This window comes from Kogia breviceps, chromosome 5 (assembly GCF_026419965.1).
Source record: "Kogia breviceps isolate mKogBre1 chromosome 5, mKogBre1 haplotype 1, whole genome shotgun sequence".
Taxonomy (NCBI): domain Eukaryota; kingdom Metazoa; phylum Chordata; class Mammalia; order Artiodactyla; family Physeteridae; genus Kogia; species Kogia breviceps.
Genome location: NC_081314.1, coordinates 29,688,622 through 29,709,695, shown reverse-complemented (window position 1 = coordinate 29,709,695; position 21,074 = coordinate 29,688,622). Strand labels below are relative to the sequence as shown.

The window sequence follows — 21,074 nt, the reverse complement described above, 5'->3', positions numbered from 1 at the left end:
TGCCAGTGTGGGTCCTCCTGGGAAATCAGAAGCAGATTATTAAACATGAAAATTTCAAACGGAATGCCAGCAGATGGTGTCTGACTTGACAAAGATGCTCATACCCATCTGCTGCCACTTTGCATTTTGTTTGATTTTTGTTCCTACATGAGGCAATAAAATCCATTTGAATGGATTCAGACCATCCTCCTCCTCATCATCATCATTAGCATGTTTAAATCTGTCTCTGTCTCTGAATTAATTATGACTGTTACTTGATAAATGTAACTTTTGATACACATCCCATCAATCAAATGACCAATTTTTATTGCACCTCCTACTATGTACTTAACTATTATATTGAACAAGAAGATTCACAAGACAAACTAACACAAGGAGCCCATAGTCTGTTTGTGACATTAAAATAACACAAATGGATGGGACTTCCCTGGCGGTCCAGTGGTTAAGACTTTGGCGCTCTCAATGCAGGGGGCACAGTTTTGATCCCTGGTCTGGGACCTAAGATCCCACATGTCTCATGGTGTAGCCAAAAAAAAAAAAAAAAAAAAAACCACACACACAAATGAAATAATAAATGAGAAGTGAAGTGGGTCACAGTAGCAGTATCTGGGGTGCACAGCTGGTTGGCATTTGAATGAACAGAGCAGTGAAGATAAGGACACAGTTGATCTGGGTTCAAGTCCCACTCCCACTGTGCACGTTACTCATGTTACCGAGTGTTGTGATAGTTGATGTTTGCAGGCTTCATAGTTTAGAGAATGTTTTTGTTTCCTGCTTTAGATCACAGATAAAACATCTCCTGGAAAACAAGCAAACAAACTTACATCTTATACCAGAATAAAGCACAAATCAATTAAGATTTAAACATAAGATATGAAAGCATAAAATTATTTTTTAAATTTTTATTATTTTTATTTTAAAATATATTTTATTTTTTTATTTTTATTACTTTTATCCCCCAAGAAGAAATCTTGGGGGATTTGGGGGGTAATTTTAGTGGGGGCGGGAACCCAGATGCCATAAAAAAAGGCTTCTACAATCGATTCTACCAGATAAAAAGAAAAAATGTGTGTATGGGAAAAACAATTAAAAAAACAATGGCAAAAGACCAAAACAAACTGGGGGAAATATCTGCAAGTCATATCATAAAATGATGCATTTAAAAAAATTTATAACGGAAGACCAACAACCTAATGGAAAAATGGAATAAATACATATGGCTCTAAAATGTGTGAAAATATCCCAGCCTCATTCACCGTAAGAGAAATGCACATTAAAACCACACTGAAGTGCCATTTTTCATCTATCAGATGGGTGACATTCAAAAGGTCCAACATCACATGTCCTGGTGAGGGTATGCGGAAACAGATACCCTCATCTTCTTCTTGTGGGACAGAATGTGAATTGATGGAGACTTTGTGGAGATGAATTAGGCATCATTTGTAAAAACTACAAATGCACACACTATTTTTGCGGTACGCGGGCCTCTCACTGCTGTGGCCTCTCCCGCTGCGGAGCACAGGCTCTGGACGCGCAGGCTCAGCCGCCATGGCTCACGTGACCAGCCGCTCCGTGGCTTGTGGGATCTTCGCGGACCGGGGCACGAACCCGTGTCCCCTGCATCGGCAGGCGGACTCTCAACCACTGCGCCACCAGGGAAGCCCGCACACACTATTTGACTCAGCGATTCTATTCTAGAAATTCATCCAATAGACATGCTTAACAACATATACAAAGATGCATGCAAAAGGTTATTCTATTGTATCATTGTTTTGTTTCGGTTTTTTTTGAAGAGTAGTTGATTTACAATGTTGTGCCAGTCTCTGCTGTTCAGCAAAGTGACTCAGTTATACACATTCAGACATTCTTTTTTCATATTCTTTTCCATTATGGCTTATCCCAGGATGTTGAATATAGTTCCCTGTGCTATACAGTAGGACCTTGTTGTCTATCCATTATGTATATAATAGTTTGCACCTGCTAATCCCAAACTCCCAATCATCCTTCCCCTCCCCATCCCCCTTGGCAACAACAAGTCTGTTCTCTATGTCTGTGAGTCTGTTTCTGTTTCATAGATAAGTTCATTTGTGTTATATTTTATTTTATTTATTTATTTAAAATAAATGTATGTGTGCTTTTATTTATTTATTTAAAATAAATGTATGTATGCATTTATTTATTTATTTATGGCTGTGTTGGGTCTTCGTTGTTGCACGTAGGCTTTCTCTAGTTGTGGCGAGCGGGAGCTACTCTTCGTTGCGGTGCACGGGCTTCTCATTGCGGTGGCTTCTCTTGTTGCAGAGCAACTGCTCTAGGCGCATGGGCTTCAGTAGTTGTGGCTCGCAGGCTCAGTAGTTGTGGTTTGCAGGCTCAGTAGTTGTGGCTCACAGTCTCAGTAGTTGTGGCACAAGGGCTTAGTTGCTCTATGGCATGTGGGATCTTCCCAGACCAGGGCTTGAACCCATGTCCCCTGCATTGGCAGGCAGATTCTTAACCACTGCACCACCAGGGAAGTCCCCATTTGTGTTATATTTTAGATGCCATATGTAAGTGATATCCTATGGTATTTTTCTTTCTCTTTCTGACTTACTTCAGTTAGTATGATAATCTCTAGTTGCATCCATGTTGCTGCAAATGGCATTATTTCATTCTTTTTTATGGCTGAGTAGTATCCCATTGTATATATGTACCACATCTTCTTTATCCATTCATCTTTTTATGGACGTTTAGGTTGTTTCCACGTCTTGGCTATTGTGAATAGTGCTGCTATGAACATAGGGGTGCATGTATCTTTTTGAATTATAGTTTTGTCTGGATATATTCCCAAGAGTGGGATTGCTGGATCATACGGTAATTCTATTTTTAGTTTTCTGACACACCTCCATACTGTTCTCCATAGTAGCTGTACCAACTTACGTTCCCACCAATAGTGTAGTAGGGTTCGCTTTTCTCCATACCCTCTCCAGCATTTGCTATTTGTAGACTTTTAAATGATGGCTATTCTGACTGGTGTAGGGTGGTACCTCACTGTAGTTTTGATTTGCATTTCTCTAATGATTAGTGATGTTGAGCAGCTTTTCATGTGCCTGTTGGCCATTTGTATGTCTTCTTTGGAGAAATGTGTATTAAGGTCTTCTGCCCATTTTTCGATTGGGTTGTTTGTTTTGTTATTGTTGTTGTTGAGTTGTATCAGCTGTTTGTGTATTTTGGAGATTAAGCACTTGTCTGTAGCATCATTTGCAAATATTTTCTCCTGTTCCATAGGTTGTCTTTTCTTTTTTTTTTTATGATTTCCTTTGCTGTGCAAAAGCTTGTAAGTTTGATTAAGTCCCATTTGTTTATTTTGTTTTTATTTCTATTGCCTTGGGATACAGACCTAAGAAAACATTGGTACAATTTATGTCAGAGAATGTTTTGCCTATGTCCTCTTCTAGGAGTTTTATGCTGTCGTGTATTATGTTTAAGTCTTTAAGCCATTTTGAGTTTATTTTTGTAGGGTGTGAGGGTGTGTTCTAACTTCATTGATTTACATGCAGCTGTCCAACTTTCCCAGCACCACTTGTTGAAGAGACTGTCTTTTTCTTGTTTTATATTCTTGCCTCCTTTGTCGAAGATTAATTGACTGTAGGTGTGTGGGTTTATTTCTGGGTTCTCTATTCTATTATGTTTATCTTTATGCCTGTTTTTGTACCAATTCCACACTGTTTTGATTACTGTAGCTTTGTAGTATTGTCTGAAGTCTGGGAGAGTTATGCCTCCTGCTTTGTTTTTTTTCCTCAGGATTGCTGTAGCAATTCTGGGTCTGTTATAATTCCATATAAATTTTTGGTGTATCATTGTTTATATCAGCAAATGTTTGCAAATCACCCAAATGCATATTAGTACAGGGCAGAGTGAACAAATTATGGTTCTTCCAAATGAAGGAATATTACATAGCCATAGGAAGGAATGTGTATGCATTTTATGCAATAATACAGAATACTCTTAGAAATACTGTGAAGTATCACAGGTATAGTATTATATTACAGGTAACCCTCTGAGCAAGAGAGGGAAATATTATACCTACTTATTTGCTTCTGTATGCAGAAAATATTCATGGAAGAATACACAGGAGACTAATTGATAATAAATAATTAGAACTGGGACAAAGTAGGAGAGTTTTCAAGTATATGCATTTATACTTTTTGAATTTTGAATCACATGAATGTATTACCTTTTCTAAACAATTAAACAAAGTCCCATATATACATGCAAAACAGAGCCTCTCATCTGGAGCAGAGGATGGGATTTTTCTGTCTTTAAAAGTTTGTTAGACCCATATTAACAAAGGGAATTGAGATCTCAGAGACTTTCCAGAATGGTAGAATCACATAATTATAGCAGTGTTTATAAAGTTCTTTTTGCCAACTTGTTCAGTCAGTAAGCTCTATTGCTCAGTTGAGTTCAAGAGGGTCAACCCAAGGTCCCCCACTTTCTGGAATCCAGGGATTTCAGTGACTCATGAGACCAATGGGTGAACACATGAGACCAGTGTTCACTGTGCCAGTGGGCAGCCACAGGCACCCAGGGACCCTGCTTACCTCTTCCCCACCTGCTGTGGACCCTCAGATAACAATTACTGGAGGTGATGGGGCAGGGATGGAGGCTCTAGGGAAAGGGCTAAGTGAGCCACATGGTTTTGAATCACAAGTGTCCATAAAGCTAAAATGTCACCATGGATCAATGAAGGCGTGGGAACATAGCTGGTGGAAATACAGGGTCTTTCCACTCAGCCCCAGTTGTCAGCACATGTTGGAAACAGCTCACCCTTTGGGCTCAATGCAGCTGGAGGGTTTCATCTCTGACCTGTGGTCAGATCTCCCAAATAACTCTAGAAACTTGGCATCCCCCATCAAGCCAAAGCAGAAGAGTTAATAAGATTCGCTGATTTATCCTGGTCGCCATCATCAAATTCAGAGCCAAGGCACAGCCAGCCCTGAGGAGGAGGTTTCTTTTTTTTTTTTTTAACTTGAGATGTCTGGTTTTCTTTTCTTTTCTTTTCTTTTTTTTTAAAACATCTTTATTGGAGTATAATTTCTTTACAATGGTGTGTCAGTTTCTGCTTTACAACAAAGTGAATCAGTTATACATATACATATGTTCCCATATCTCTTCCCTCTTGTGTCTCCCTCCCTCCCACCCTCCCTATCCCACCCCTCTAGGTGGTCACAAAGCACAGAGCTGATCTCCCTGTGCTATGCGGCAGCTTCCCACTAGCTATCTATTTTACATTTGGTAGTGTATATATGTCCATGCCACTCTCTCACTTCGTCACAGCTTACCCTTCCCCCTCCCCATATCCTCAAGTCCATGCTCTAGTAGGTCTCTGTTTTATTCCTGTCCTACCCCTAGTCTCTTCATGACATTTTTTTTCGTAGATTCCATATATATGTGTTAGCATATGGTATTTGTTTTTCTCCTTCTGACTCACTTCACTCTGTATGACAGACTCCAGGTCTACCCACCTCATTATAAATAACTCAGTTTCATTTCTTTTTATGGCTGAGTAATATTCCATTGTATATATGTGCCACATCTTCTTTATCCATTCATCTGTATGGACACTTAGGTTGCTTCCATATCCTGGCTATTGTACATAGAGCTGCAATGAACATTTTGGTATGTGACTCTTTTTGAATTATGGTTTTTTCAGGGTATATGCCCAGTAGTGGAATTGCTGGGTCGTATGGTAGTTCTATTTGTAGTTTTTTAAGGAACCTCCATACTGTTCTCCTAAGGAGGTTTCTTGATGTTCCCTCAGCTCCTAATAACATTGCCTTCTTCTTCCTCTCCATTTACCACATGCCATTTGGTCAAATTAGAACTTGAACTCAGAACAGCAGATGCCTTCCTTTAGATAACATCTAGAAAATTCCCTCGTGGGAAGAAGGAGAGATGGGTTTGTCTCCTTAGATCTACACACAAAGGAGTCACTTCTGATACATGACTTACTACAAATTAATGGCCAGTGTGAGGTGATTTTCCTTCATCCTTGTGGCTTGGGCAGCCTTATTGGAGCACAGGGTGCAGAAGGGGATGTCCACCTCACATCTTTCCTGAGGATTTGGTTACTTGCTCAAGGTCTCCTGATTAATGGCTACAGGCTCCTCCAGGCGACACTGGTGTCCTGCTTCTGTGTGCAGCTCCAGAGTGCCCAGATATTTGCTAGCAAGGGTGTTGGATGGCCCACCCCCAATCCTAACCCTGTGGAGGTAACTTCTGGTTCTCTGTTGCCTACTTAAATCTTTTAAAGTTTATTGTTTTTTATTAGAGAAAATCCCAAACATTCAAAAAAAAGTGGAAAGAATTGTCCAGGGAACACCAGTATGCCTATTGTTATGGCCTGCCTTGCATCTCCCCCATCCCCCAAAATGCATATATTGGAGTCCCAACCCCCATTACCTCAGCGTGTGACTGTATTTGGAGATAAGCCTTTAGAGAGGTGACTAAGGTTAAGTGAGGCCATAGGGGTGGCTCTGGTCCAATCTGACTGGTGTCCTTATAAGAAGAGGAGATCTGGACACACAAAGAGACACCGGGGATGCTTGAAAAGAGCAAAGGCCGTGTGAGGACACAAGGAAGGAAGCCATCTGCAAGCCAAGGAGAGAAGCCTTGGAAGAAACCGAACCTTCTGATACCTTCGTCTTGGACGTGTAGCTTCCCAAACTGTGAAAAATTTATTTCTGTTATTTCAGCTGCCCAGGTACTTTGCTATGGCAGCCCTAGCAAACAAATACACCCAGCACATAGATTCTGCAGTCGTTATCATTTGGCTATATTTACTCTATCCTCTATCTGTTTATCCACCTTCTTTTATTCAATGAATTTCAAAATGAGTTGCAGACCCCTTGTCCACCTTGAAGAGTAAACTATTCAACAGAGAAAGTAAATGCACACATGACTGAACCCTCTCTGCGGCCAGGATAGTCAGGGAGGTCGGATTGCGTTTACCAACCGGGAAACTAGGACCCGAAGATCTGAAGATGAGTGATCGTGAGGTTTGGTTAGAAAGACATGGGACTGGGTGTTGGAAACGCCTCCAAGCCCAGCTGGCTGGGACACACCTGCGTTCGTCTGAGGTTCCCTGTTCATTCTCGCCGGCTGGTGAGGGTGTGGGGCAAGGTCACCACTTTGTGCTGGTCACCTCCAGAAGTCTCCAGGGTCAGACATCTGGATTCAGCTGATGTCTTCAATTCAAGACATCTGGCCAACTACGTACCGGCTGTGTGTGATCTCAGGAGCATCCTTAGATCTTGACCGTCGTCTGGAGATGAGGCTGATGATACTGATATCACCGTGTGCAGTGGCTGTGGGGTCCAGGGAAGGGTACCGAATGCTTACGAATGTTCCTGTGGCTGGTGCTTCACCCCCAGTTGGGGTAATGCCACCTGCTGTGACAAACAAACGCCAACATGTCAGTGACTTTGTCTAGTCAGAATTCATTTTCTGCTCGTCCAAGAGTCCAGTGGCCCTGGATGGGGGTGGCTGGCCTCCTCACTGGTGTCCAGAGATGCAGGCCCTTTCCGTCCTGGCTCCAGCATCGCTCAGGGCTGGAGTCTTCTGCATCCAGGAAGAACCATCGGTGAGAAGAGCCATGTAGCCACACGCCCCAGCTACCCTCACTGCGGGGGAGCTGGGCAGTGCCACCGCTTCTCAGGGATAGCTCTGGCCTGTGGGGTGGCGGGGAGCACACATTCTGGGGCAGTCCCAGCCTTCTCCTCACAGCCCCAACTCTGAGGAGGTCCTGGGATGTAAAGTCAGCGGCTGGGGGTTAAGAGTAGAAAGAGCCAGCAGCCACCAGGGAAGGGCCAGGTCGGAGGGCAGCCGCCCCGCCCACAAGAGAAGCAGGAGTGGGGAGGGCAGTCTGACGGGGAGCCATCCCCGGGGCTGGGGAAGCGGCCACCAGGAGCCCACCTTCTCCCAGGGCTGCATGAGAGTCCTGTTGAACTCTGACCCCAGTCCTAGCCGTGTGGCCTGGACCAGTCTGAAATTTACAGATTTCTCCTCTGTAAATCGAGGGTAATCGTACTCTGAGGATTCAGTGAGATAATGCGTGGGATGTGCTGAGCCCGGTGTTGTCACTGTTTCATGGATTTTGCTAAACAAGGCCCAGCAAGTAAGCAGCGCAGATGCCACTCCTTCCTCTCATCTCTGGGAGGCAATACCAATAAGTCGTGACCCTCTTTCCTCAGAGTCCTTCTTAACACAGTGTTCCAGGAAATCTGCACCAGTCGTTGGCGTTAGCAGATGATATGAAGACTCTTTGCCCTCCAGAGGCTAGACCGTGGGCGGTTTTTGTCTTTCCACCCTGGTGGCATAGCAAGGGCTTGACACATAGTACATGTTCAATAAGTGTTTGTGGGCTGAGGTAGGATCTGTTACAGGGCTCTGTTGTGGGCAAAACATTGGATCTGTGTCAAAGAAAAAATGATTCTGATGCTTGTTGAAAGAGTAAGGGAGACCTTGATGGAGGCTATTGCCGTGGGTGGCAAGACTCTCTCAAGAAGGGAGAGAGATTGGGCTCAATTCTGAATTGAACAGGAACAAGTGGGGATTTGTAGTCAAGGAGCAGATTGAGGGGTTGGTAGATGGAAAATTACCAAGAGACCTCAAGGGTAGGGGGGTCTTGCTAAAGCCACTTAACAGGATTCTCGCTGAAGGCAGGCCAGGTGATAAGGTATCAGGGGTGGGGGAGATGAGGAATTTGATCAGATATCAAGGGTGGCGATTCTCTCTAAACTGACTTAGCAGGCTTCTTGCTAAAACTGGACTCAGCAAGGAAGCCCAAGGTGGGGGCCTGGTTCAGAGCCTGACCAAAGTTTGGTCAAGGAGAGCATGTCTGGCAGTGAGAAGACAGACCCCAGGTCCTCCAGCCTACTTCTGGGGAGTCTGAGTCCTTGGGAAGGGTGCCGAGTTAGACAGGCCACACAGCCTCTCTGGGCAGCGAGGGTGGGAGACACGGCCAGGGGAAGATGCAAAGCAGGCTCCACTTTGGGGGGCTCAGCAGGAAACAGGCCTGCATGTGGCAGCAGTGGGGACAGGGGTGCTGGCCTGGGAGGCAGTATTCCAGAAAGGTCTTCTGGCCTGGGTGATGAATCCCAGAGCTGCAATTAAGACAAAGTACTGTGAATATGACACCTGCTGACAGCTGCAGGAAGGCCCCGGAAACTTTTACTCTGAATTAGATTTTGCAGGCAGCTCTGCTGGGCGAGCTAGTGCTTAGGCCAACAAGAGGCTGCGTCGAGGGCAAGGACTGCTCTCCAGGGGAGAAGAGAGAAGAGTCTCAGGAGCCATCTCCCCTGGGAGAAGCCGGGGCTGGAACGGACTTAGAGTGCATCTGGCCCAACGCTCCCATTTACATTTGGGAAAACCAACACCCAGAACGGGTGTGAGTTCTCCAAGGTCACGCTGCAAGTTACTGGCCACACAGGACTGGAGGCCAGGACTCCTGATCTCAATCTGGCACACTTGGCTGAGGAGAAGTTAGTCAGTGAGCACACCTCCAGGCGTTTGACTTAAGGAAATTCAACTGCTAAGTGCCTGGAGAGACGGAGACAGAGAATGAGACCAAGTCAGAGACAGCAAGACAGAGAGAGAATGGGGTCGAGGCAGGAACGAGAGTCGCAGAAAGTGGGAGACGGAAAGAGACATTGGTGAGCCTGAGATATTAGGTTGGGAGTAGAGACGCAGACACCTGCAGGGCTGGGCATGACCTCAGTGACCCTCTAGTCAGCTGCCTTCATTCTGACAATCATGAAACAAAGTAGACCTGAGTGGTTCATTGTGTAAACCTTTCGAGGAGAAGTTTGATGTGGAATGGTAAAAAAATAAATGCTTCAGGTGCTTAAAGTGGCAAAACTTCCGTCTCGAAGGGTTTTTGAAATGAGGCTTGAAAAATTGAAGAGCTGCAGGAACAGGCCCTGGCACCGGGGGATCTGGGTAAATGTGACGCAGAAGACCTTTCTGCCCTGGGCTGGGTTTCAGGACTCCGTGCCCTCTGTACTGTCTTCCCTGATGTTTCTGCGAACAGAGGAAAATGATCCAGAGAAGGAACAGAGCCTAACCCTCTCCCCCCTCATTCCTCTCATCATGACCAGTAGATATATATACTTTTTAATATTTATTTATTTATTTATTTATTTATTTATTTTGGCTGCACTGGGTCTTAGTTGTGGCATGCGGGATCTTTTAGCCACAGCATGAGGACTTCTTAGATGAGGCATGTGAACTCTTAGTTGCAGCATTTAGTTGTGGCATGCATGTGGTATCTAGTTCCCCAAGCAGGGCTTGAACCCGGGCCCTCTGCACTGGGAGTGTGGAGTCTTACCCACTGGACCACCAGGGGAAGTTCCCCAGCAGATCTTCTCTACTTTCAAAGCACAGCTCAAATGCCACCTCTTCCAGGAAGCTTTCCCTGATTTCTCTCTTGTATCCCCTGCCCCAACTGGTACCCATCACTTCTTATTGTAAATCCCTCCAGACACCCCAGCCCCATGTTAGCCGCTTTTATTTTTCCACCTCGTACAAGTTATCTATGAAAATGTTGATAAAAGAGCCCCTATTCTGTGCTAGGAACTCCAAAAGCCTTGCTCTAATCCTTATAACGAGTGAGCTAGGTGAGTTTCACCATATCCACTCGACAGGTAAGTAAGCCGAGACTCTGAGAGGGTGAGTAACTTCCTCAAGTTCAGATAGCCAGTAAGTGGCAAAAGCAGGGCTGCAGCCCAAGTTTGCATGACTCTAGGGCCTGTACTCTTTCCACAACACTGACTGAGATGTTCCGAGGGCAGGGACTGTGTCTAGTCATTGTGTCTTGGAGGCGTTTGGCACTCACTCACTGTGTATTTCTGAATGAATGAAACAGCAGATGAATGCATGAATACAAGAAGTATCCTTTCTTTTGAAGGTTGTAGCTCAGTGGTAGGCAAACTACAGCCTGGGGGCCAAATCCAGCTTGCCTCCTGTTTTTGTAAATAAAGTTTCATTGCAACACGGCCACACGCATTCCTACCTGTGTTATCTATGCTGCTTTCATGCACCACCGCAGAGTTGCATTGCAACAGAGGCCATGAGGCCCGTAGAGCCTAAAACACTATCCAGACCTTTCCAGAAAAAGTTTGCCAACTCCTGCTATAGATCATGGTCCTTACTAAGCTGGTTAAAACAACAGTGCTTACTGCTTTTATGATCTAGAATATTCTGTATGTGCACATGCTTGTGCATTGGGTGCCTATAAAGTGTCAGCTTTCCACGTGTATCTGGTATATGTCACTTAGTCATTTTACAGGGAAGCTTCATCTAAAAAAGTTTGCCTCATGGGCCCTTTGGAAATATATATATAAATGCATATTTCAAAAATTAAGTTTAGCTTTGTTGCCAGCACTGGCATAGATGTGGTGACCTTCCCTGGAGCAGAGGCAGGTAGACTCCCCCCCCTCCCCCACTCCCAACGCGGCTGGGGTGACAGTGAGGATGGCCCTGTGAGGCTTGCCAGAGTGCAAAGCAGCCTGTTTAACGGGTTACCCTCCATTTCCCCTCTGCTGCAGGGGCATCAGTATCCTGGACTCCAGCCCCACCCCCTCCTCTGGGCTCTCCCTGGGGAACTGTTCCTCTCCCAAGCCACCCCCAGTGCATCCTCCTGAGAGGCCAGAGCTCTGCCTCCTGTTCCCACTCCCGGGGGCTCAGGGCTGGCCTCCGGACCCCTGGCATCTGGGGCAGAAGCGACATAAAAGCAGGGATTGTCCGGCTCCCACCCCAAATGCCCAGCAGGCTAGGCGCTGGGAGCGCTGGGGGCGTGACAGATCTCAGCCAGCCTCCAGCGGGTGTCCCCCGGCCAGTCCGCCGGGGCCTTGCCCGTGATGATGGGGCCATCCCTCAGCCGCACTCATCTGCTCACCATTTCAGGACTGCTCTGTTACTCAGCCTGCTGCTTGGGTGAGTTGTGTGAGTGTGTGTGCGTTTGTTGCTTTGGAAAAAAGACTCTTGGAAAGCAAACTTGTTCTGGAGGTTTCAGCAGCCTTTAAATTTTAAACTCCTCCGCCGGTGCTGGAATTGCAACGTAAAGGGGTTTGACATTAGAGTGGTTGGAGATCTTGGCGCCTGTGTGTGTGTGTGTGTGCGCGTGTGTTTGTGTGTGTGTGCCTCTCTTGTGACCTTGAGTGGCAGGCTGGCAGCTGCTTCTCCCTCGGCTTTGAAGTAGCATGCTGTTCTGTGATCCGGGGCCACCCTGGCACTGGGTGGCCAAGATGCTCTCCATCTCTCTCCAGGCTGGCTGGCAGCTCCAGGCCACTGTCATCCCAGGGGCAAATGTCTTCTCTGTAGGCTGTGTCCTCACCTGCCTCCCAGGCCTGCTCGGTCAAATCGCAAGACAGCAAACTCCTAACATCGTCTTTCAGAGACGTTCAAATACCTTCAAGCTCTAGGATCAGAATAATTTTCTCAAGGTGTATGTGGTATGAGTGGGGTTGGTGTGAGGAAAGTTGTAAGGTGCAGCCTTCTCTGCAATCTGTGAATCGGAGAAAACCAGGCAAACTGCCGCTGGTCAGGGTGAGAACTTGGCTGTAGCTGAGCCATCTGACTCACGGTCAGAACCCTTAGTGATGCCACGAGCGTGTGCCCTCACCTCTCCTCTCCTCGGGCTCTTGCCAGCGCAAGTTCCAACAGGCAGGGGAGGCCCAGAGCGGAGGGGGCGGAAGCTGTGGAGCAGTTAGTGCATGGCTGCACCTGTGACTTTCCCAACCTGCTAAGTCAGGATGTGTGTGTCACCTCTTTCCTTTGCTGCCTTCTAATGACACATTTGCTTGATTTGAGGGGTTGCTGATTGATGCAAAAAAAGGGGGCAGAAACAGAAAAGGCTGTTTCTAGTGCCCTACTGATGGGCTGGTCTGGTGAGTGAGAGACCCAGCTGGACACAGTGGTGATCCTGGGGTCATATGTGTAAAAAAAGGACTTTGGAGGTGGTCTGGGCCAAATTCCTTGTGGTGCAGATGGGGAGCCTCAGGTTGAAGAAGGGAGTCGCGCTGGGTCCCATGGTCACTTGCACCTGGACTCACACTTTGATCCAAGTCCCTATGTTTCCAAGAGTAGGTCGGAGTGAATCACTTTCCAAGGATATGCACCAGACTCAAGTGCGTAGTTTGTCCAAAGGGCAAAAAACAGCATCAACAACAGCAAAAAGAAAAAAACCCCAAATGTTTGCCGAAAGCCTGCATTACACTCAGCGTTGTTTCTACCTGTGATGTGGCCCTGCATTGGCCACGCACAAAATGGCTTTGGTGTCTGTAAGTCAGGGCAGGCAGTCCCGAAATACCATGGGGGTTGGCATTTCCAAGGCAGCTGCCTGGGGCTGAGCCATGTGGGGCACCCAGGTTTCTGCAGGCGCCGTGTACCCCCCCCCCCCTACACACACACAGGATTGTTTCCATTACAACAGAGCCTCTGGGGCTTTCCAGGCTGGACCCGAGCTGAGACACGATTCCGCGGAAGGCAGCCTAGTCCGGAGAGACCCACAGGCCACTCGCATGACACCAAAATAGACACGTGAAGGCCTGTTTTAGTGATTGGGAGGAAGAGGCGAGGGAAAGCTGTTCCCAAACATGTCCACCTGATGGAAATATTCTGAGCTGGAATGAGCTGGAAATAAACTAGACGGCGCTAAAAACAAACCTCTCCAGGGAGCTGGTGGGCAGGCAGAAATAGATGGTCCTCACCTGCTGAAAATGAAGTGGGTGGAGGGGGAGGGGACAGAGGGAGGGGGAGGGGTGGACAATGTAGTAGCCTCTGTAGGAGGAGCAACTGATAGTGTGTCTTCCCTAAGGGAGCTCCAGCCTCCAGGAGGGAGTGAAGGAGGGACGGCTCTAAGGGGCCAGTGTCTTTCATCAGTGGAGGCTGCAGAGGGTGTGGACTGCAGGAAGCACGGGGGCCCTGTACGGTCTGGAAACAGGAGTGATGAGCAGTACGCCTTCGGCACGCTAACCTGCCGCCCCCCAGGTGCCCCTGGCTGGGAGAGGCCGTGCGGAGAACCACAGCTCAGCCCTTGCTGAGGCCCAACCAAGGCGAAGGAGAGGCTGCAACTGGGGCCGGGGAGGGGCTCTGGAGAGCTGCCCGCCTGCCCCAGGCCAGCCACAGCAGCTTACACTCTAGGAGAGAAACTTGGAGAAACAGGGAGAGGAGTGCCATTGCTGCTGACGTCAAGTCTTGTAACAACACGGCGACCTGGCTGCCTGCCCTCCGGCTCGGCCGCGGCTCCTCTTGTTGGACACAAACAACCTCACAGAACGACAGCTGACAAGGCCACTCTGTGACCGTGATGGATCAAGATAAAAACAAGGCTACTCTGTCACCATGCCAGACACGGACACAACAAGACTATCCCCCAGCCAGCAGGCCCTCTGTCCTTGCTCACGTGGGTAACTGTGCTGCTGCTTTATGCCCACAGCTCCTGTCTCCTCTTCTGGATGAGAATTACGATGTAGCCACAGGACTTCCCTGGTGGTCCAGTGGTTAAGAATCTGCCTGCCAATGCAGGGGACACGGGTTTGAGCCCTGGTCCGGGAACATCCCACATGCTGCAGAGCAACTAAGCCCGCGAGCCACAACTACTGAGCCCGAGTGCTGCAACTACTGAAACCCGCGCACCCAGAGCCTGTGCTCTGCAACAAGAGAAGCCACCGCAATGAGAAGCCCGCGTACTGCAACCAAGAGTAGACCCCGCTCACCGCAACTAGAGAAAGCCCACACGCAGCAACGAAGACCCAACACAGCCAAACAAACAAATAAATAAATAAATACATTTATTTTTTTTTAAAAAAGATGAAGTCATAGACTAACCCTCATGTCCTGACAGCAGCCAGTCCAGAGCAAGGCCAGACTTGGCTTCCCCATAAGCTCCCGCCAGCATCATGTAGCAAAAGCCCAACTCCTAGAATAAATCCGTTCTCATGGCCTCTAACCGAGATGCCGACGGGTCCCCTAGTGTGCGTCCTCCCTCATGGCGATGAGGCACTTTCTATCTCAGGTGGTTGTTCCAGGAACCCCTGGCCTTCTTCTTAGCTCCCGATCTTTCTTTCCACACACATGCAGTCATAGTGTCCAGATCAACAGGAAGGACTCTGGAACCAGAGTTCAAATCCTGGCTCTGTCGCTTACTAGCTGTATGACCTTGGGCAAGTTGCTTCACCTCTTTGCCTCAGTTACTGGATCTGTAAAATGGGGATGATGATCATGGTAATAACAGTACTTAACTCTCAGGGTTGCTCTGAGGATTAGGTGAATTTATATGTGTGAAGCATTTAAATGGTGCCTGGCATGTAGTAAATTTTAAAAATTAATTCAGCAAACATTTTCGGAATATCCAGTGTATGCCAGGTGCTGTGCTAGACCCTATGGATCAAAACTGATGCCCATCCTCACAGAGAGCACAAGGAAACACCCCATGGATAAGAGCTAACATGGGGTAAACCCGGAGAAAGCATAGCAGGATCCCTCCGTCTTGGCCTGGGAATCGAGGGAAGCTTCTCCGTGGAGGGTGAAACTGACAGTTCTTGCTGTAGAGTAAGAGTCTCCAGGATGGGGCTGGGTGTGGCAGGGCAGAGTGGGCCCTAAGCAGGGGCACATTTAGGCACCACTCTGGCCCCACAACGCCTAGTCCAGTGCCTGGCAAACACAAGCACAGATGAACAAATGTCTCACACTAAAGCTGGAAGCTTTCCTCCCAATCCAGTGCCTTCTCTGACTATTCTGTCTTAGACTCTGACCACTGTTGCCCCAGGTGCCCTGCAACATCAAAATCACCCTGATCCTTCCTCCTCGTTCACCCCTGCAGTGCACTGACCCCCAGTTTCTTTCTCCCCAGGATGTTTGTGTGGCCCCTTCCTTCCAGCCCTCACTGCTTCCATACCAGCGCAGGCCCTGACAGGACATCTCCAGCCTGCTTGCTACCTGCCGTTCTCTGAGCTCTCCTTGCCCACCTTTTGCCCCTACACCATCTTTCCCAGCACCGTGTTGACCCTATTACCCCTTCACTCAGCACCTTCTGTGGCTCCCTACTACATTAAAAAAAAAATTATGTTAACCCTCTTATCTATTTATTTATTTTTGGTTGCATTGGGTCTTCGTTGCTGCGCATGGGGCTTTCTCTAGTTGCGGTGAGCGGGGTCTACTCTTCGTTGCGGTGTGCAGGCTTCTCATTGTGGTCTCTTCTCCTGTTGCGGAGCCCGGGCTCTAGGCGCGTGGGCTTCAGTAGTTGTGGCTCGCAGGCTCTAGAGCGCAGGCTCAGTAGTTGCAGCGCATGGGCTTAGCTGTTCCACGGTATGTGGGATCTTCCCGGACCAGGGCTTGAACCCGTGTCCCTTGCATCGGCAGGTGGATTCTTAACCACTGTGCAACCAGGGAAGCCCCCCTACTACATTTTGAATAAAACCCAAACCCTTTGGTGGGGGATCCAAAACTGCACAATCTAGCCCCAAACTACCTTTCCAGCCTTCCTCACCTATGCTCTTCTTTCCAGAACCTCCTCTCCCATTAGACCTACACCTTAAAACTTCTTGCTTCTGTGCTCTATTTAACTTATTTAGAGGGTCTGCCTGCCCTTGCTCCCTTCCAGAGAACCTTCTCCCATAGCCTCAGTGGAGCTGGCAACACACTGAGATGCTGCTGAAGATTGGGCCTGGTCCCGGGCAGGTCTGCACAGCCACCCCAGGGACCTGTCACTTGGCTGGAAAAAATGTGTAGGGCCATCAGAGTCCCCATCATGGATATTTGAAACAAGAGCCACAAAGAGGTGTTCCAGGCAAAATAGATGCTGGAGGTAAAAGATTTGAGGTGAGACTGGGTCAGCCATCATGAAGTGATGGGGGAGTAAAGATGCAAAAAAAGACAGGGTGGGTCAGCCTGTGGCAGTTAGTGCCCATCTTGCTCTCATAAAATAAAGGCAGAGCCACCTGAGTGAGGATGACACCAGTAAACAGAGCCGAGAGGTCAGGAGAGACGATTCCTGCTGATGTCATTGAATTCCAGGTGCCCTGCCAGAAGCCATCTGCCTGAGGACTTCTTAGTTACGGCCAGCAAGATGGCAGAGTAGAAGGACGTGAGCTCACCCCTTCTTACAAAAACACTGAAATCACAACTGAACAACCATTGACAAAAAAACCGCTGGAACCTACCAAAAAAGATACCCTACATCCAAAGACAAAGAAGAAGCCACAACAAGATGGTAGAAGGGGCACAATCGCAATAAAATCAAATTCCATACTCACTGGGTGGGCGACCCACAAACTGGAAAACAATTATACCACAGCAGTTCTCCCACAGGAGTGAAAGTCCTGAGCCCCATGTCAGGCTTCCCAGCCTGGGGGTCTGGCAATGGGAGGAGGAACCCCCAGAGAATCTGCTTTTGAAGGCCATCAGGGTTTGATTGCAGGAGCTCCACAGGACTGGGGGAAACGGAAACTCCACTTTTGGAGGGTGCACACAAGGTCACGTGGGCACCAGGACCCAGGGGAAAAGGCAGTGACCTCATAAGAGACTGGGACAGACCTACCTGCTAGTATTGGAGGGTCTCCTCTAGAGGTGGGGGGCAGCTGTGGCTCACTGTGGGGACAAAGACACTGGTAGAAGCAGCTCTGTCATGTACTCATTGGTGTGAACCCTCCTGGAGGCTGCCATTTACTCCCCAAGACCTAGCCCCACCCAACAGCCTATAGGCCCCAGTGCTGGGACGCCTCAGGCCAGACAACCAACAGGTGAGAACACAGCCCCACCCATCAGCAGACAAGCTGCTTTTATCCACCACCCCCCCCCCCTTGTGGGCCTCTCACTGCTGTGGCCTCTCCCATCGCGGAGCACAGGATCCGGAAGCACAGGCCCAGCGGCCATGGCTCACAGGCCCAGCTGCTCCGCGGCACGTGGGATCTTCCTGGACCAGGGCACGAACCCATATTCCCTGCATCGGCAGGCAGACTCTCAACCACTGCGCCACCAGGGAAGCCCGACAAGCTGCTTTTAAAGTCTTCCTGAGCTGGGCTTCCCTGGTGGCGCAGTGGTTGAGAATCCACCTGCCGATGCAGGGGACACGGGTTCGTGCCCCAGTCCAGGAAGATCCCACATGCCATGGAGCGGCTGGGCCCGTGAGGCATGGCCGCTGAGCCTGTGCGTCCAGAGCCTGTGCTCCGCAACGGGAGAGGCCACAACAGTGAGAGGCCCGCATACCACAAAAAAAAAAAAAAGTCTTCCTGAGCAGAGCCCTGCCTACCAGAGGGACAAGACCCAGCTCCACCCACCAGTGGGCAGGAACCAGCCCCTCGCATCAGGAAGCCTGCACAAGCCTCTTGGATAGCCTCATCCACCAGCAGGCAGACAGCAGAAGCAAGAAGAAATACAATCCGTGAGCCTGCAGAGCAGAAACCACAATCACAAAAAGTCAGACAGAATGTAACAGCAGAGGACTATGTCCCAGATGAAGGAAGAAGATAAAGCCCCAGAAGAACAAATAAGTAAGTGGAGATAGGCAATCTGCCAGAAAAAGAATTCAGAGTAACGATAGTGAAGATGATCCAAGATCTCAGAAAAAGAATGGAGGCACAGATTGAGAAGATGCAAGAAGTGTTTAACAAAGACCTAGAAGAACTAAAGAACAAACAAACAGAGATGAACAATATAATAACTGAAATGAAAAATACACTAAGAGGAATCAACAGCAGAGTAACTGAGGCAGAAGAATGGATAAGTGAGCTGCAAGACAGAATGGTGGAAATCACTGCCACAGAACAGAATCAAGGAAAAAAGAATGAAAAGAAATGAAGACAGTCTAAGAGACCTCTGGGACAACATTAAATGCACCAACATTTGCATTATAGGAGTCCCAGAGGAGAAGAGAGAGAGAAAAGACCTGAGAAAATATTTGAAGAGTAATAGCTGAAAACTTCCCTAACATGGGACAGGAAACAGTCACCCAAATCCAGGAAGTACAGAGAGTCCCAGGCAGGATAAACCCAAGGAGGAACATGCCAAGACACACAGTAGTCAAAATGACAAAAATTAAAGACCAAGAAAAAATATTAAAAGCAATAAGGGAAAAGCAACAGATAACATACAAGGGAACTCCCATAAGGTTATCAGCTGATTTCTCAGCAGAATCTCTGCAGGTCAGAAAGGAGGGGCACAATATATTTAAAGTGATGAAAGGCTAGGACCTACAACCAAGAATTCTGTATTCAGCAAGGCTCTCATTCAGATTCGACAGAGAAATCAAAAGCTTTACAGACAAGCAAAAGCTAAGAGAATTCACCACCACCAAATCAGCTTTGTACCAAATGTAAATGAACTTCTCTAAGCGGAAGAGAAAAGGTCACGACTAGAAACAAGAAAATTACAAATGGAAAAGCTCGCCAGTAAAGGCAAACATAAAGTAAAAGCAGGAAATCATCTGCGTACAAATATGCTATCAAAACCAGCAATCGTGAGAAGGGAGAGTACAAGTGCAGGATACTGGAAATGCATTTGAAATTAAAAGACCAGCAACTTAAAACAATCTTGTTTATATACAGACTGCTATATCAAAACCTCATGGTAACTGCAAACCAAAAATCTACAATAGATACGCACACAAAAAGGAAAAAGGAATCCAAACACAACATTAAAGTTAGTCGTCAAGTCACAAGAGAAGAGAACAAAAGAGGAAGGGAAGGAAAAGGACCTGTAAAAACAAATCCAAAACAATTAAGAAAATGGCAATAGGAACATACATATTGATAATTACCTTAAATGTAAATGGGTTATATGCCCCAACCAAAAGACATTGATAGACGGGCTGAATGGGTACAAAAACAAGACCTGTATATATGCTGTCTACAAGAGACCCACTTCAGATCTAGGAACACATACAGACTGAAAGTGAGGGGATGGAAAAAGGTATTCCATGCAGATGGAGATCAAAAGAAAGCTGGAATAGCAATACTCATATCAGACAAAATAGACTTTAAAATAAAGACTGTTACAAGAGACAAAGAAGGACACTGCATAATGATCAGGGATCAGTCCAAGAAGAAGATATAACAATTGTAAATATATATGCACCCAATATAGGAGCACCCCAATATATAAGGCAAATGCTAACAGCCATAAAATGAGAAATCAATAGTAACACAATAATAGTGGGGGACTTTAACACCCCACTTTCATCAAGGGACAGATCATCCAGACAGAAGATCAATAAGGAAACATAGGCCTTGAATGACACATTAGACCAGCTGGACCTGATTGATATTTATTGAGCCCTCTACCCAAAAGCCACAGAATACACATTCTTCTCAAGTGCACATGAAACATTCTCCAGGATTGATCACATACTGGGCCACAAAGGAAGCCTTGGTAAATTTAAGAAAATTGAAATCATATCAAGCATCTTTTCTGACCACAACACCATGAGATTAGAAATCAACTACAAGAAAATAACTGTAAAAAACACAAACATGTGGAGACTAAACAATATGCTGCTGAACAACCAATGGATCACTGAAGAAATCAAAGAGGAAATTTTAAAAAGACACGGTGAACAGATGCACAGAAGGAAGCATAAGAGAGGAGAGGGGGAGGGGGAGAGAGGGAGAGAGAGGAGGTAGGAGGGGGGAGAGGAGAGAGGGGAGGGAGCGGAAGGAGAGGGGAAGAGAGAGGAGGGGGGAGGAGAAGAGGAGTGCCAGGAGTTTCAGTTCCTGCTCTTCCTAACATTTGTCAGCTCTATGATAAACCTCCCTTTTCTCCCACCTGAGCCGGTGTGAATGAACTTCTGCTTCTGGCAGTCAAAGTGGCCTGAATAGAATGTTGTCTCTACCTGCTGTTCCTCCCTGAACTGGGGAGCCTTCCTCCTCCATCACTCCTGCCCCATCCAGTCCTTCAAGGCCCAGCTGTAGTGCCCCTGACTGCCCTAGACAGTTCCTGGGTCTGGAAGACTTCCTGTCTGAATCTTCCCCAATCTTCCAGAGCTAGCAGGAATGCCACCTTCTCCAGAAAGGCTCCCATGTCCCTCCCAGCTGGACATC

General features: G+C 47.4%; 1 protein-coding gene across 3 annotated transcripts in view; it reads left to right on the top strand.

Annotated features, from left to right (window-relative positions):
• Positions 1 to 21,074, top strand: part of COLQ (collagen like tail subunit of asymmetric acetylcholinesterase) — a 68,267-nt gene that overhangs the window by 10,704 nt on the left and 36,489 nt on the right. The window contains exon 1 of one of the 3 annotated variants that reach the window (XM_059065514.2): positions 11,683 to 11,973. The exons of the other annotated variants lie outside the window; for them this stretch is intronic. Within the exon in view, the coding sequence (XP_058921497.1) occupies positions 11,898 to 11,973 (76 nt within the window). The 5' untranslated portion in view covers positions 11,683 to 11,897. Of the gene's footprint in view, positions 1 to 11,682; positions 11,974 to 21,074 lie in introns of those variants that run through there. 3 annotated transcript variants of the gene reach the window in all.